The sequence below is a fragment of the Zonotrichia albicollis genome, chromosome 2 (genome assembly GCF_047830755.1).
Source record: "Zonotrichia albicollis isolate bZonAlb1 chromosome 2, bZonAlb1.hap1, whole genome shotgun sequence".
Lineage (NCBI taxonomy): Eukaryota > Metazoa > Chordata > Aves > Passeriformes > Passerellidae > Zonotrichia > Zonotrichia albicollis.
This window is the reverse complement of record NC_133820.1, coordinates 43,476,895-43,491,307: the sequence shown is the minus strand read 5'-3', so window position 1 is coordinate 43,491,307 and position 14,413 is coordinate 43,476,895. Positions and strand designations below refer to the sequence as shown.

At 44.1% G+C, this 14,413-nt stretch overlaps 1 protein-coding gene across 9 annotated transcripts in view; it reads left to right on the top strand.

The window, feature by feature from the left end:
• PAK1 (p21 (RAC1) activated kinase 1) overlaps nt 1-9,906 on the top strand; it is a 93,360-nt gene extending 83,454 nt beyond the window's left edge. For all 9 annotated transcript variants that reach the window (XM_014273059.3, XM_074534995.1, XM_014273056.3 and 6 more), the window contains 5 exons: nt 1,034-1,151; nt 1,586-1,685; nt 3,467-3,663; nt 5,207-5,344; nt 7,217-9,906. In XM_014273059.3, coding sequence (XP_014128534.2) covers nt 1,034-1,151; nt 1,586-1,685; nt 3,467-3,663; nt 5,207-5,344; nt 7,217-7,303 — 640 coding nt within the window. In that variant the 3' untranslated portion in view covers nt 7,304-9,906. The remainder of the gene's footprint in view (nt 1-1,033; nt 1,152-1,585; nt 1,686-3,466; nt 3,664-5,206; nt 5,345-7,216) is intronic.
• The last annotated feature ends 4,507 nt before the right edge of the window (nt 9,907-14,413 follow it).

Below are 14,413 nucleotides of genomic sequence, written 5' to 3'. Positions count from 1 at the left end.
CTTCCTTCAGGAATGTGTCATCCTGATGTATTTATTGGTCATGGAAGTTTGTGTTAATGGGCCCAAAAAGGGGCAGAAATAGTTGATGGTTTTTTGGGTTTGTTTTTTTTTCCATTTTTGTTTTGCTTGGTTGGGTTTTTTTAAATTATTTTTTGTTTGTTTTTAATGAGTTATTGCTGAAGTCTTCATCTCCTGTCTTCCACTTTTAAACACGGGTACACACACACTCACTAGAGAGGAATATCCCAAGTGACTGAGAAAAGCCACTCTCATCTCAGCTGTCTCCTCATCTTCCTCATCTTCCTATGAGCCTTTTTTAGAAAAGATCTACCTTTTGGGGAATTCCTTTTTTATTTTAAGTCTTTAGAACTGCTGTTTTTTCCAATAAGATGTACTCTTTTGCCATTATGAATGGTTCTGAAATTTTCAGACCAAACCACAAACTAGTTTGGTAATGTGGAAAAGACTGAAGTGATTTTCAAAGGCACGATGCTTAAAAAAGACGTGCTCTGTCATGATTGGTTGTGGGTAAGCACCTTTTGTGTCACCCAGGACTGTCCCTGGGCTGAGGCAAAGCAGTCAGTTGCTTAGGACAGCAGGATGCCAGGAGCAGTGAAACAGCCCCCAGCCACCTCTTCAGCGCAAGAGCCCTCAGATGCCATTACTGTGTGCCAAATATCGGGGGTGCATGCTTGGGCCCCATCCTTGAGTAGGAGCTCTTTGCCCTCTCTCCCAGCAGCAGGAGCAGTGATTAAAGTCAGGTCTGCATCCTTTCCATGGCACAATTACTCAGCCTTGCTTTTATGGACAGGAAACTTGTAGCCAGCTCTTCCACTACATCTCTGCTCATCATTCTGCACTCACCCTTCTCTTTGGTCGTTCAGGTTGTGATCAGATGCTCCCATGCACAGAAGGGACCAGGAGTATGTGGTTCCCCAATACTGTTAATTGCAGCTCTTGTTTTTATTGCACTTGTAAGAGAGCTTTACAACCCTGTGCATTTTGATTTTAAAATGTGGCTTGGGCTGGTCAGTTACCTTGTAGGAGAAGAGCTCTGGGTGGTGATGGAGTACTTGGCAGGAGGCTCCCTGACCGACGTCGTGACGGAGACCTGCATGGACGAGGGACAAATCGCCGCCGTGTGCCGGGAGGTGAGGCAGCGCTCGGAGGGAGCCCTGCTTGGGAATGGGACATGGACTTCCCACAGCCTCTCGCTGACTCCATGGAAATGCTTCCAGCTTCTGTAATGTGACAGTCATCCTTTTAGAGGGTGGATTTCACCTGTGAGGATGCAGCATACAATGCTAATGCAAGCCTCGTGTTTCACCCCAGAGGCAGGAACTAGAATGGGAAATGGGGGTGGGATCCTCTTGGTTTTGTCTGTTCTTCAAGTCTTTTGGGACTAACTTGTCCTCCCAGGACCTGCTGATCCCAGTGTGACATCTCTCTGTGGCCCTGCACATACTGAATATATGAAAGATCCTGACACTACCAAAAATGTACAGTCTGTTTAAGTCCTTCATTTGGCTAATTGTGACTGGTGAATCATTTCATGCACAGTAAGAATATCTCAATTGTTTTTCAGTGTCTCCAAGCCCTGGAATTCCTCCATTCAAACCAAGTTATTCACAGGGACATCAAGAGTGACAACATCCTGCTGGGAATGGATGGCTCTGTCAAACTAAGTATGCAGGGAACATTACTGCTGATGATTTATCAAACCATGCCAGTTATCTGCTCTGGGCCAAGCATTTTAGGGAGATGGGTGTTTGAGGTGCTTGATGCTGTCATGACAAACAGGCTGTAGAAATGCTACTGTAGATATTTCTGTGGCATTTGTTTTAATGGAGGTTGGCAAACACAAATCCTTGTGAACTGATACCAGACTTGAAGTGAGGCTCGGGCTTCACTTAGCTTTGGGCCATCTGTTTATGTGATCTAAAATAACAGTATTTTAATGCCACTCCAGTCCAGAAAGCTGGGTTGGAAGGTGTAAGGCTACAAGTCTTTATTTATGAGCAACCCCTTCAGTCTGGAAAATACTGCAGGTACTCAAGGGCCAGGGGAAGTGGAGGGAGGATTGAAAACTGTGTAACTAGAAATAATTTAATCTTACAATGCCAACCCAGACTAAATGTTGTTTCCTCCTTGTGGTATTGCTAGTAATGAAAGTCTTGAGACTGTTCTGCCTGTCGGGTGCTAAGGTAGCTGTTGTGCTTGTCATTGTCCATGCAGAGATAACCCTGGAAACCAGTGCATTATTATCTTCCACCTATAGCTTTAACAGAATGGTGCTCCCTTTTTCTTCCTCTCAGTTCTGTTGGCCAGTACCCAACAGGCATAAATAAATCTATTTTTGTCGGCAGCAACAGCAGATATGACTCAAAATTCACAGAGTGCAGATATGCTGAGTAAGGTGGGGTTTTTTTGCACATAATTGCTTTTTAAACTAAAGCTGAACTTTGATAGAGCCAGGTCTCAGGAGCATTAGCAATGAATAACTGATGGGGGCCAAAGTGCTCTATTCTTATGGAAAAGTTTCTTTAAGCACAGCATGCTGGTGCCAGGCTGTAGTTTAAAGTTAGAGAAATCCCTGTGGATATGATGCAGTAACCTTCTGGATCTGAGCTGCTTGTTGGCTGTGCTGGAAATTTGCCCTGTTTATGAACCATATGTCCTTTCCTGGTATTTACCCTTGATGAAAACTCAGCTAGGAATCAGTTTAATTTTCATAATTCTTCCTAAAATTAGACCTGTGATGCCATAGGGGGTCAGGATGGGCAGTGCATCTTGCTGTGTTGATTCTGCTGGGCTCACAAGAACAGATTTAGTTTTCTTTTGGTGAGCCAAATACAAATAAAACATAGGGTGCAGCAATCTTTGCATGAGGCCCTCCATATTTCTCTCTGTTTGAAGAAAATAACCCATATAAATTTAAGTACTTTAAATTTATTCTGAACACTCTTTGCTCTATAAAATAAATGCTTCTTGAGGGATGATATGTCTACAGGGGAAGTAATACCCATGGACTGCAAATATCACCAGACAGTGCAGCCTGTGGTCAGAGGGGTGTATCTAGTTCAGTCTTGCATTAATTCCTGTTTTCACATACCCAGGAAGGGTCTTTAGACCATATATTACATAGTTTGTAACATCTGTGTAGTGCTGCAACACAGGTGAGTGTCTTGACTTCTGTGTGTGGTTATTTCCTGATCACCATCTTTCACACACACAAGTCAGCAGGTCTAAAATCCTCATGGCCTCAAAGAGCCAGGTTTAGAAACTTAGCTCTAAACACCATCCTCTGTGTTAGCCACAAAACCACTCCTCCTGTCACAGCTGCAGCAGCAGCACACCAGACAGGGCAGCAGGGGGAAGTGTACTGTAGCCCTGGTGTCTGTAAGGGTTTTTGGAGAAACTTGCTGATTCCTGTGTCTTTTCCCTCCACTCTGTTTTAATTTTGCAGCTGACTTTGGCTTCTGTGCCCAGATCACTCCTGAGCAGAGCAAGCGCAGCACCATGGTGGGCACGCCGTACTGGATGGCCCCGGAAGTGGTGACACGGAAAGCCTACGGGCCCAAGGTGGATATCTGGTCCTTGGGGATCATGGCCATCGAGATGATCGAAGGAGAGCCCCCCTACCTCAATGAGAACCCTCTGAGAGTAAGAGAGTGCTTTTCTCCTCAGGTCTTCGCTAAGCTGCTGGTGGAGCTGAGCTCATGTGAATCCTCTGGTGTGGTTTCATCGCCTCCAGCCCGATCTAACTCAAATGATCCTGTGGCCTCCTTAGATGTCATAGTGAGAAAACTGAGATAGTCTTACTAAAAAAACATGGTTTGCTCTGGGTAGCAGAGGTGTGGGTTCTTCTATGAGTTAGATCATGCACAATCATAATTTCCCGCTTTCTGGGATGCTAATAGAGTGAAAGTTCTACCTTAAGGCAACAATGCAGTCATGTCTCGAAACTTTCTACCCTGGGAATGAAAGAATTCTCCTCTGAGAAACCTGGTGTAGTGGAAGGTTCCCTGCCTGTGGCAGGAGTATAGGAACTAGGTGATCTTTAAGGTCCCTTTCAACCCAAAGAATTCTATGTTTCTGTGATTCTATTGAGTTTTATTCTAGTACGAACTTTTTCCTATGGGCAAATTTTTCCTCCTTGCATGCTCCAAGTAAAATTCAAAGTGTAATAAGCTTTTAGACAGGGCTTAAGCCTCCTGATGTCTTTCCTTTGTTTAATTATTAACAAAAGGAGATATGCTGTCAGCATGTAGGGACTTCACTGCTCTTATTATAAGCCAGATTTATGGCTTTTTCCCGAGTTACATGGGTTGGAGGGATCTAGAAAAATTCTGTTTAATTTTTTTTCCCATCTCTTGTGTTGGAGGGGATTTTTGGGACAGAAGTGTAGCAGCCAAGAAGACTATAAGGAATAAAACAATGCTGAGTTAAAGTAACAATACGTTGGCTTCATTTAACTCAATTTATGCCAATTCCCAGGCTACCAGACTGCTCCCATGGGACATGTTGAGTGATGTGCTCAAAAAGCCTGTATATTAACAAGTCTCTGACAGATTTCTCTTTCTATGGAAAATTAGTCCAGGAAGTTTCTCACATGAAATCCTGAAATGGATAAATTTTGAGTCTCTCGATTCTCAGAGGAGGATGTATGTGAATGCTTTATCCCCAAGAAATAGCAAAACTGCTTTTTTCTTGCAGGAAGGATGCCCAAGGGTCTGCTGGGCATCCTTCGTGAGGAGCCAGCTGCATCTTTATAGTGTTGATGTTTTAGGCCTTGTGCACTCAGGCAGAGTACCAACAGAAAAAAAATCTATTTAGTCAGGGTTACCTTCCCATGAGGATATAGTCATTACAGGAGTAGTGATAGAGTCGTGCCAGTTAACTTCCCTATGTAAACAGGTCTGGAATGTTGGTTTTGTCCTTGTAATCTCCTGAGAGGGCTGCAGGATCCCAACCCAGATTACAAGGGCAAAACAATAAAGGGTTGGATCTCATCCACAAAAAAATAGGGCTGGCACAGCTATTCTGTTTGCTGAAATGTTGGCATTGATTAGTGACCCTGATAAGGTGGGGTTTTTTCCTCCCTATTGAACTGTGGGGAGGGAGAGGAGAAATGGGTGTCTCTAATCCAGAGATGGAATCTAATCTTCATAACCTTCTGTTTCCTGGGTGCTTGTTTTTGTCTCAGGCCCTGTATCTCATTGCTACTAACGGGACTCCAGAACTGCAGAATCCAGAAAAGCTTTCACCCATATTCCGAGACTTCTTAAATCGCTGTCTTGAAATGGACGTGGAAAAGAGAGGCTCTGCAAAAGAGCTGCTACAGGTATGTGATGGGGAATAAGACTGGGAAAATATAATCACACAGTCCTGAGTGAGGCCAGGCTTAGGGATGAGATCTTGTTTGAGGTCTTAAATACTGCATCAGCTGAAAGCACAAAGGTAAGGTAACCTCTCAGGGGAAAAAGGCAACTGAAAACCACAGCCCTCAAAGAAAAATCTATAATAAAGTGATAACAGACTGCTCCCTTTCCAGTACTGGCCACTGGCAGCAGCTGTGCAGCGTGTTCTGTGTCCAGACTCAAACAATAGCTGTGTCCCAGGCCTGCCAGATGCTGAGCCCCCCCAGTCCCGTGGTTTCTTCATGTGGCTGGCCATGACATCTGAGTGTGTTGTCCTGTCATGCTTGTTCCAATTTGGACAGCAGGAAGGCTTCTAGCTATCAGATATTCTGGTTGTCTTCTTTTGGAAGGAGGGATCACTAAGCTCTTTGAAGTGTTCATGGCTTCAGTTAACTGGAGTAGTTCACTTTTACCACATTTTGCCTGATACTACTCCTTTGAGAGATGATGGAACAAAGCTTGTGAGATATCTCTATTATAGAATGGCTTGGATTGGAAGGAACCTTAAAGGTCCTCTGGTTCCACTTCCCCAGCCATGGGCAGGGACACTCTGCACTAGACCAGGCTGCTCAAAGCCCCATCCAGCCTGGTCTTGAACAGTTCCAGGGATGGGGCATCCACAGCCTCTGTGGGTAACCTGTGCCAGTGCCTCACCACCCTATAATCAGATATGTCACTGGAAACTTGGTGTCAGTCTGAACTCACAGTGAAAGCTGAGGACCAAGCTGCCAGGATTTTTATCAACATGGATGAGAAGAGTGTTTTGTGCATTCTTTCTGTCAAATTTGCCATGAGTCTTTATAAAATACATCTGTGATCAGGAACACTCAGACCTTAAGAATTAGACTGTTTCCATTTTGTTTTCCTTTCTCTTCACTAATTTGTGTAGTGGCTCAGACTTGGATGTGTCGCTGCCTTCTGTAACTATAATGAAGCATAAATGTCTGACAATATGGTACTAGCTGAAAGATCATTTTTTCTTCTGGACTTTTCAGTCCTAAAATATCAGAAAGAAGTTATGTTCTGTTCCTCAGAGCAGGAGAACATTCTGACTGTAACACTTCAGCCTGTTATTAACTACTTTGTGGCCATGGAATTTTTACTTTTCATTTTTTTCCATCTCTGAAGCATGTTGCCTTGAATGATTGATCCCTTCTGATGCTCAGAAGTCTTGTGGATTATTGTTGCTTTTTATTTTCGGAACAGCTTGTGGACTTGACCTTCACTCCCACCTGAGAGCTGTTTTGATAATCAATATTGTTTTATTTAAAGAAGAGCACCTGTATAGGAGACTGAATGGTGCTGTGTTGCAAGCTCTGTGCTGCTCTCCCAAATTTCAGCTGCTTTGCAAATTTCTGATATCTGGTAGAAGGCCAAGGCAATGCTTTCTCCAGACCTGTGGCAACAGGGAACAGGGAAATGAGAGGTGATTCCTGCACGGAGCCCTATCCCTTGTGTCTGAAACCCATGGGTTGATTTTAGTACACCTTCTTTCACACTGGATTTCACTATAGATTTTGCAGCTTTATAATTCACATGGGGAATTTGCCGAGTTTTGCTCGATCTTGAACATATGCAAGCATTGGATAATTTAGCATGTGTTGGGTGCAAATCTCTTCATCGCTTCAGGCAATCCCCAAAATTTTGTCATAGAATCCAGAGCTTCTGGATTGATGTAGTCAGAGACTAGAGTAGGTTCTCAGATTTCATATGGGTTTAGGTGAAAATGCTTGGAATAGCCACTTCTGGAGCATACTCTGAAAAATCTAACCATTTTTCCTTTTGTTTTGTCCTAGCACCAGTTCTTGAAAATTGCAAAGCCTCTATCCAGTCTCACTCCTCTGATTATTGCAGCTAAAGAGGCAGCCAAGAACAACCATTAGAGTGGTGAAGTCAACAGAGTCATCATGTCAAGACTTTCAGATGTTCATTTCAGAGACTGAATTACTCGCCCTTCTCCCCTTCTGCTCCTTCTTCACAGGGGTGTTGTTAAAACCTTGACTTGCCCTGGAGGGTGGCAGAGGCATTGTTCACTGTATGTGGGAGGGCACACAACAGGACATGGCTGATCTTACATGGTGAACTGTCCTGCCATCCTCATGATGGGGACAAGAGGGGAAGAACATTTTGTATGGGTGAGCAGATCTTTCTGAGAGCGGCTGATCCTGACCTACACGTAGTGAAGCCAGTTTGTTTTCATATTTCTTATGGTGTTTATTTTTAAAAATAATGTGGAGCCTTACACCATGTTTATCTTATTAAATTAAATCTTTTGCTGGCTGCACTTTGCCTGCTTCTGCCAAGCTGCTGTTACACCATGGAGGCTGCTCTGTGCTCTGGATGACTCGAGGAGGGGAGGAAGCAGGCAGCAGCACTGGGAACAGCTGTCAGCTGAGAGGGGAACCAGGGGGTGAAGGTGCATCCCTCCTGCAGCACTGCTGGATGCCTCGAGGAAGCTTGGACAAAGCCTCTGTGTGCTTCCTGCAGCCATTGAAGAACTCGATTTATGGATGATCTCTTTGCCAAACGGTGTGAACTGCCCCCTACTCCCCCTTCCCCCTTTAGTGGCAACTCTACTAGCTAAACAAATCTCAAATAATTTTTGTTGTTCTAGGAAATAAATCACAGGAAGAAAATGACAGAGAGCTCTTTTAGGGTTGTTTTATCAGTGCTGTGAGGCTTTTTAGAGATGCTGCCCTGTGTGATTAACAAACAGAGCAGTTACTATTGTAAAGACAAGATTTGCCCACAAAATATGTTGAGAACTCTTGTTTCTTAGAGCAAGTCCAATGGAAAACAAACTGATGATGGATGCTGCTTTCTCTGTGGAGATGTGGGGACACAAATTTTTTGAAATGATGGTTTCTTTATGCTCCTGATTCCTTGGGTTGCCCATAGTCTGTAACAAACAACAGGAAATCTGGAACTACTAGAAGAGGGACTGGTTGTAAACACTGGGCTGATGTTAAACTGTATACTGATTTTTTAATAAAGTGACTGCTGCATTTCTTAACTTGGGGATAGAGGAGAACTGGAGAATTCACTGTCACCAGACAAGTCTGTCATGGCTCATATGGTCACCAGGTACTTGGATGTGTTGGATGAAGTAATTTAACCTTGTTGCTTACCTCTTCTTCTGCAGTCCTGGGATAGCAAGTGGCTCCCAAGGGCCACTTTACACATAGTGAAAACCATACAAAAATGTGTATTGTAACTGTGGGAGCTGCTTTTCTGTACTGCTCTGGTCACATATGGGGTGAGTTTAAACCTATCCTGGAGTAACCTCTCATCGTTCTGTTGGACAGAAATTCATTCCTTTGTGCTGAGACCTGCTGCTGGCTCAGCCCTTTCCTCTCTGGACCTGGGCTTTAATTAAATATATTTTTCTGATTTGGCCCCACAGTCCATGACAGCTATTACACTAACTTTACACACCTGTCCATGACAGCTATTACACACCTACTGGTGTAGGTACTGTGTGAGTTCTTTTGCTTCTGAGGGGCTGCCTTCTATCCTTTGAGCTCCAGGGCAATCACTGTTTGACAGAAGGCTGAGGGGTGAAGCCTGTTCTCCCAATTTGCAGCCTTTCTCCCTTTGTGTGTGTATATTTCATCTCCCAGTATTGTTAAGTTTCCTCTCACAAAGCTCGTATCCAGGGATGAATTCCTTGGGCAAAACAGCAGAGCTGCCAACCTGGAAAGGGATATGATCTATTGATGAGCTCATCTCCTTGGAGCTTAGGTGGAGATTGTGGAATGAAAGGCCACTATGCTTGAATAATTCCCTTTGAAAAGGACTTTGTATTCCCTCTGGAAGACTCAGGATGGCATATGTGGGAGGAATAGAATTAGTGGCTAGATCTCTCTTGATCTAAAGTCTCATTTGACTGGCAGATTTGGCAACTGACTGTTTTTCAGGCAGCTCGGGGTTCAATTTGATCCACAATGTGTTTAATGTCTTTGACTTGTCTTTGATTCCCTTCCCTACTCCCTTCTCTGCATCTCATTGAGATGAAAACCTTAATGCAGATGCGCCCTATCTGTGAGCATGCACGGGAGCTTATTTTCCTCCAGCAAGATTTCTGCTAAACTTCCCCAAACTTCCCCAAAAAGGATAGAAAAGGTTATTTTTATGTATTTTAAGTTGCTCTTCTGGATCCTCTATTGCATAATGAAAAGGGATGAGCAGCGACTGTTTATCCCTCATCTCACAATGTGCTTCTGTCTCGTCAGCTTCCACATGGACTCGGTCATGCCTCGTTTCTGTTGGCTGCTGGAGAGGGGTGTTGCCAAAGGTCTTTCTTTCTGCTGGGAAAAGCTGCAAGACTGTGCCTATGTCTGTGTGTCATCTTGTCCCAGGCTGTTTTGTCCCCACTCATGCTGGGTGAGTGGGAAAAAGGCGATTGCTACAGTGTGCCTGGACCTAGTTTCTAGTTACCAGACACATCCTGGTTTTATGCTCTCAGAAAATATTTTAAAATATTTTTTTAAAAAATTGTAATTAGCCTAATCTTAAGAGAATGGGTTTATTTTGTTCTAGTTGTTCTGAAATGCATCCTTTCCTCCCCTCTCCTTTCATGTGTGAGTCGCCCAGCACCAACATCTCTGCTAGCTCTTGAAGAGCCCTTTCTGTCTGCAGCACACTCCTGTCTAGAGAGGGCTCTTAAATAGTGACTTTCTGACTTAAAATTTAATCTCCAGGGCTTATTTTCAGAGAATATCTTGTCCCTGCTGTTACTTGAAAGTGACTACAACTTGACAGCTTCTTGGTGCCTTTTCCCCCCCCTAACTTTCTCTTATTCTAGAGTTGAAACCATTTTTAATCACAGCTCTTAATTATTAATTTGCCTAATATTAAAGTTCTCTCTTCCATATTAGAACATAAAATATTCAGTTGTTTTGACTGTCCTTCCAGAAAGCTGATTTCCTTTTTGGGGAATCTCAAGCAATCTTATACCAGAAATAATTTCATATCCTACAGGCTTGGTGGAGGGAAAGTAAAAAACTCATGTTCTTTTCTTAAACACAGAGAGTTGTCTTATTTGAGTATCAATTGGTATCTTCAATAAGACTTTTCCTATGTTTCAAGAATGGGCATTGATTCTTTGTATTAGTTTAGCTATTAGGGTTTTTAAAAGATTTTTTAAACAAACAATTTGACTTGTGTCCAAGAGTTTGTGTGTGAGAGGGGTATGGAGACCACGTGGGAAGAGGGCAGGTTATTTGCACAACACTCTCAGGCACATGGTGTGATTCTTGGAGTTGTCCTGCTCAGGGCCAGGAGTTGGACTCAGTGATCCTTGTGGATCCCTTCTAACTCAGGATATTCTGTGAGGCTGAGAGGGAAGAGCCAGGACAAGGGTGGAGGGCACAGCAGAGCTAGCTGGTTGCAGCAGCAGGGGCACACCTTTAGCCATCCCTGAAATGTCTTCATTGAATGGATGTGTTTTTAAGGAGCATAAATCTGACTGATTCGTTGCTACAGGCACTTCTCTAGGCAGGCATTATGCTCCTACCAAACTGCCTTCCTCTTTTAAACAAAAGGGGTGCAGGGATTTCTCCAGCAAAGGAGGCTCCTTGAGAAAGGAGGTTTCTATGGAGACATTTACTTGACTTAAACAATCTGGCAAAGGCTTGAGAAGAGGTTTGGTGGGTAGACACCACATCGACACCACTGTTTTGCAAAGCAGCTGGAGTTGCTGCAGTGTTTTGTTGCCAACTTGATGCCCCTTTTCAGGGGGTTGGTTTTGAAAAAGTGCTGAGAATGTTGCCTGGTCGGGATTGTGAGCAGTATAAAAGTCTGTCTCTTCTTAGCTTAGCTGAGATGTCTGTTAGTATCCTGATCCATCTGTCTCAAAACGCTGCAGGTCGGTGTAAGTAGGGCACGTTTGCAGCAGAGCACTGTGCAAGGAAGGATTGCAATGGTCTGTAGTAGGTGCTTGCTTTCTTAGAACAAACCCACCCCTCTTGGCTGACAGCAGAATTGGTTCTGACCAGTTTCTAAGAATAATACTTGTTTGAAGCCTCCTTGTAATTAAGAGCATAGTCCACTTGTCTGGTGAATGACCTCGTCAGTGTTAAAATTGCTGAAGGTGAAATGATTATCTGCTTGTCTTTCCCCCATAACACAGCAAGACTTTCTAATGGCTTCTTATTTCAGCTGTAATAGAGAGCCTGTAAATGTATTTTGGGGTCATAAGCCCAAGTGGATGGAGCATATGTATAATGAATGCTGTAGGATCTCATAGTTTGTTGCTAAAGACAACTCACTGTGGCAAAGGTGGGACCTTAGAGAAGCAGCTGCCAGCTTTGACAGGGAATGGCCAACAGCAACAAAACTGCAATGCAGATGGGAGCTGGACAGAAACTTGCTGCCAGAGTGGAGCCTACAGTGAGTGGTGGGAAAGACACAGAGTTGGTTCAAAGGGTGGGATGAACCATTAAAACTCCAATTACACACTTGCTGAGGAAATTCAGGGAGTGCCACAGCAGTCTGCTGCATCTCAAGGCAGCAGCATCTCTGAAGGAGGAGAGCAGAAAGGAGCCTGAGAAGGGAAAAGGTGCTGAAAGTGGAGAGTGGAGCAGCAGTATGGCTCTGAGTCAGCTTGTGCTTAAGAGCTGGAGCTAACCCAGGAGGTTCACAAAAAAATGACAAAATTCAGCTGAAAAGGAAAAGCGGAGCTAGAACGGAGGAGATGGCCTTGATGTGCCAGGGAACTGAAGAGAGAGGCCAGATTTCCTGAATGTGTGAAACAGCAGAAACAAATTTAACCGGCTTCTGTGGGTGACAAGTAGCTTGTTCCCTCCTGCCTTGCAGCATCAGTGTCTTGTCTTTTTGAGATCAGCTCTGCTTTGGGATCATGTCAGCAGCCACCCAGCTTCGGCCTCGTGTTTGTCAAGAAGGCTTTTTGCTCTGCTCCTACTGACTTCTGACTGCAGCTCTCTGCTGTTGGTAGATGTCTTTGTGTCGTGTCCCACCTGGAAATACAGAAGCTGTTGCAGTTTTAAAATCTGCTGGGTAATGTAGTTCTCCCCATGCTGCCTTGGCATAATTCCTGTACTGTACTGCTGGGTTTGTTTAATGTGCCAGGTCAGCTCAGCCATTCTAAAAATAAAAATTGAAACCTTATATAAAACCTTGATTAATTATTTGGTTCCACTTGACTTGCTGTTTCAATGATCCTTGCAGTGATAGTAGGAATGAATGGGGGTGCTTGAAGGAGGGGTTGTGTTTCTCTGGCCTATTTTAGATTAATCAGGTCTTATTTGATTGAGCAAAGTGACTATACTAAAAGCTGTTGCAGCAAGTGTGACTTTCACTACTTATTTTAACTTGTTTGGACACAATTAATATTCTGGAAAGCAGTCTGGAAGTAGGATCTAGACCACAGCTCAAACAAGAAAAGAAAGAAGTTTGTTTTCTCTGCAGGTGAAGTTTGGTGTCTGAGACTCCTGGTATGGAGGGGGAAATTGGGTGGTTTTGAGATGGGTAAGTGCACCCACCTTGCAGAATCACTTTTTCTTTCAGGCTTGGTGCGATAAGGGTGATGAGAAGAACAGAAGTTCATCATACTGCCTGGGTATCATCTGACCTGGATGTTTTACTCTGAGAAGCCCAGCCTGGTGCTGAGAGGTTTCTGAGGCCAGCACCTGTGGAATGTGGGGGTGAGGAGCAGTGAGAAGCTTGGAGAAGCTCTGACAAGCTCCTGTGAGTCAGCTGGGTGCTGAGCCAGGTTTTAGAGAAGTCACTGAGAGACAAGGGAACACCTTGAATGGGGGACTTCACCAACTAGAGCAAGGAAATCAATGTGACTCCATAAAATCCCCTCTGCCTAGAACAGATGCTAGAGCTTTATACTGCTTTCCATCCATTGCTTTTCCAGGTCTTTTTCAGGAAAGCCAGAGGAGACGCTCATCAAGTTGTGTTTTACAAAGATGGGGCCCTATTGTTTGAGCAAGAGGAATGCTGCAGCTCTGCTGGCAAGGATTTGGGGTGATTCTCTTTGCCATGATGTGGTAGCATCCTGTGTTGGATGTCCTTGTCCCATTAGAGAAAAGAAACCTGACTGGACCAACACCACCTCCCCTTCACAGAATCATAGAATGGCTTGGGTTGGAACAACCTGAAAGATCCTTTAATTCCCAACCCCCTGCCATGGACAGGGACACCTTTCACTAGACCCAGGTTACTCAAAGCCTCATCCAACCTGGCCTAGAACACTTCCAGGATTGGACATCCACAGCTTCACTGGACAATCTGTGCCAGTGTCTCACCACCCTCACAGTGAAGAATTTCTTCCTAATATCCAATCTAAAACTTCTCTCTTTTACTTTGAAGCCATTTCCCATTGCCCTGTCATTGCATGCCCTTGACCAAAGTCCCTCTCCAGCTCTCTTACAGCCCTTTTAGGTACCAGAAGGTGCTCTAAGGTCTCCACAGGATCTTCTCTTATCCAGGCTGAACAACCACTCTTCCTCAAATGCGTCACAAAGGAGGGGACCAGGCAAACTTTGCTCATGGTAATAAATGTAAGTCCCCAAAAAGTGTCCCTAAAAATACTACTGGATTGGTGTTCTGGTAGCTCGACCCCCTACCCCATGGAGGGGGCATAGTGTATTCTAACCAGCTACCATTGTCCATGATTTCTGGGGAGATCTTTCTTTCTTGGAAGCTGCTTCTCTTGAGACTAACTTGGTTGAGTTGCCCAGCAGTGGATGGGGGATGGCAAATGTTGGACAATGAATGATGGCAAGGCTTTAAGAAATGGTTGATGTTGATTTCAGTGAAGTATAACTTGTCTGAAGACTTCAGAGCCCAAGGGAGTTTTTCTTGAAGGTAAATTCATAATCAAATTTAAAAGCAAATAATTATTGAAGGCTTATTTCATAGCTTAATAGTTGGGGAGTCAGATAAATAATTCTGGAGATGGACACAAGGTGACAATACCTTGTGTTAGATCAGCTGATGTAAGGAGGGGGTGCAGGGGAGGAAAG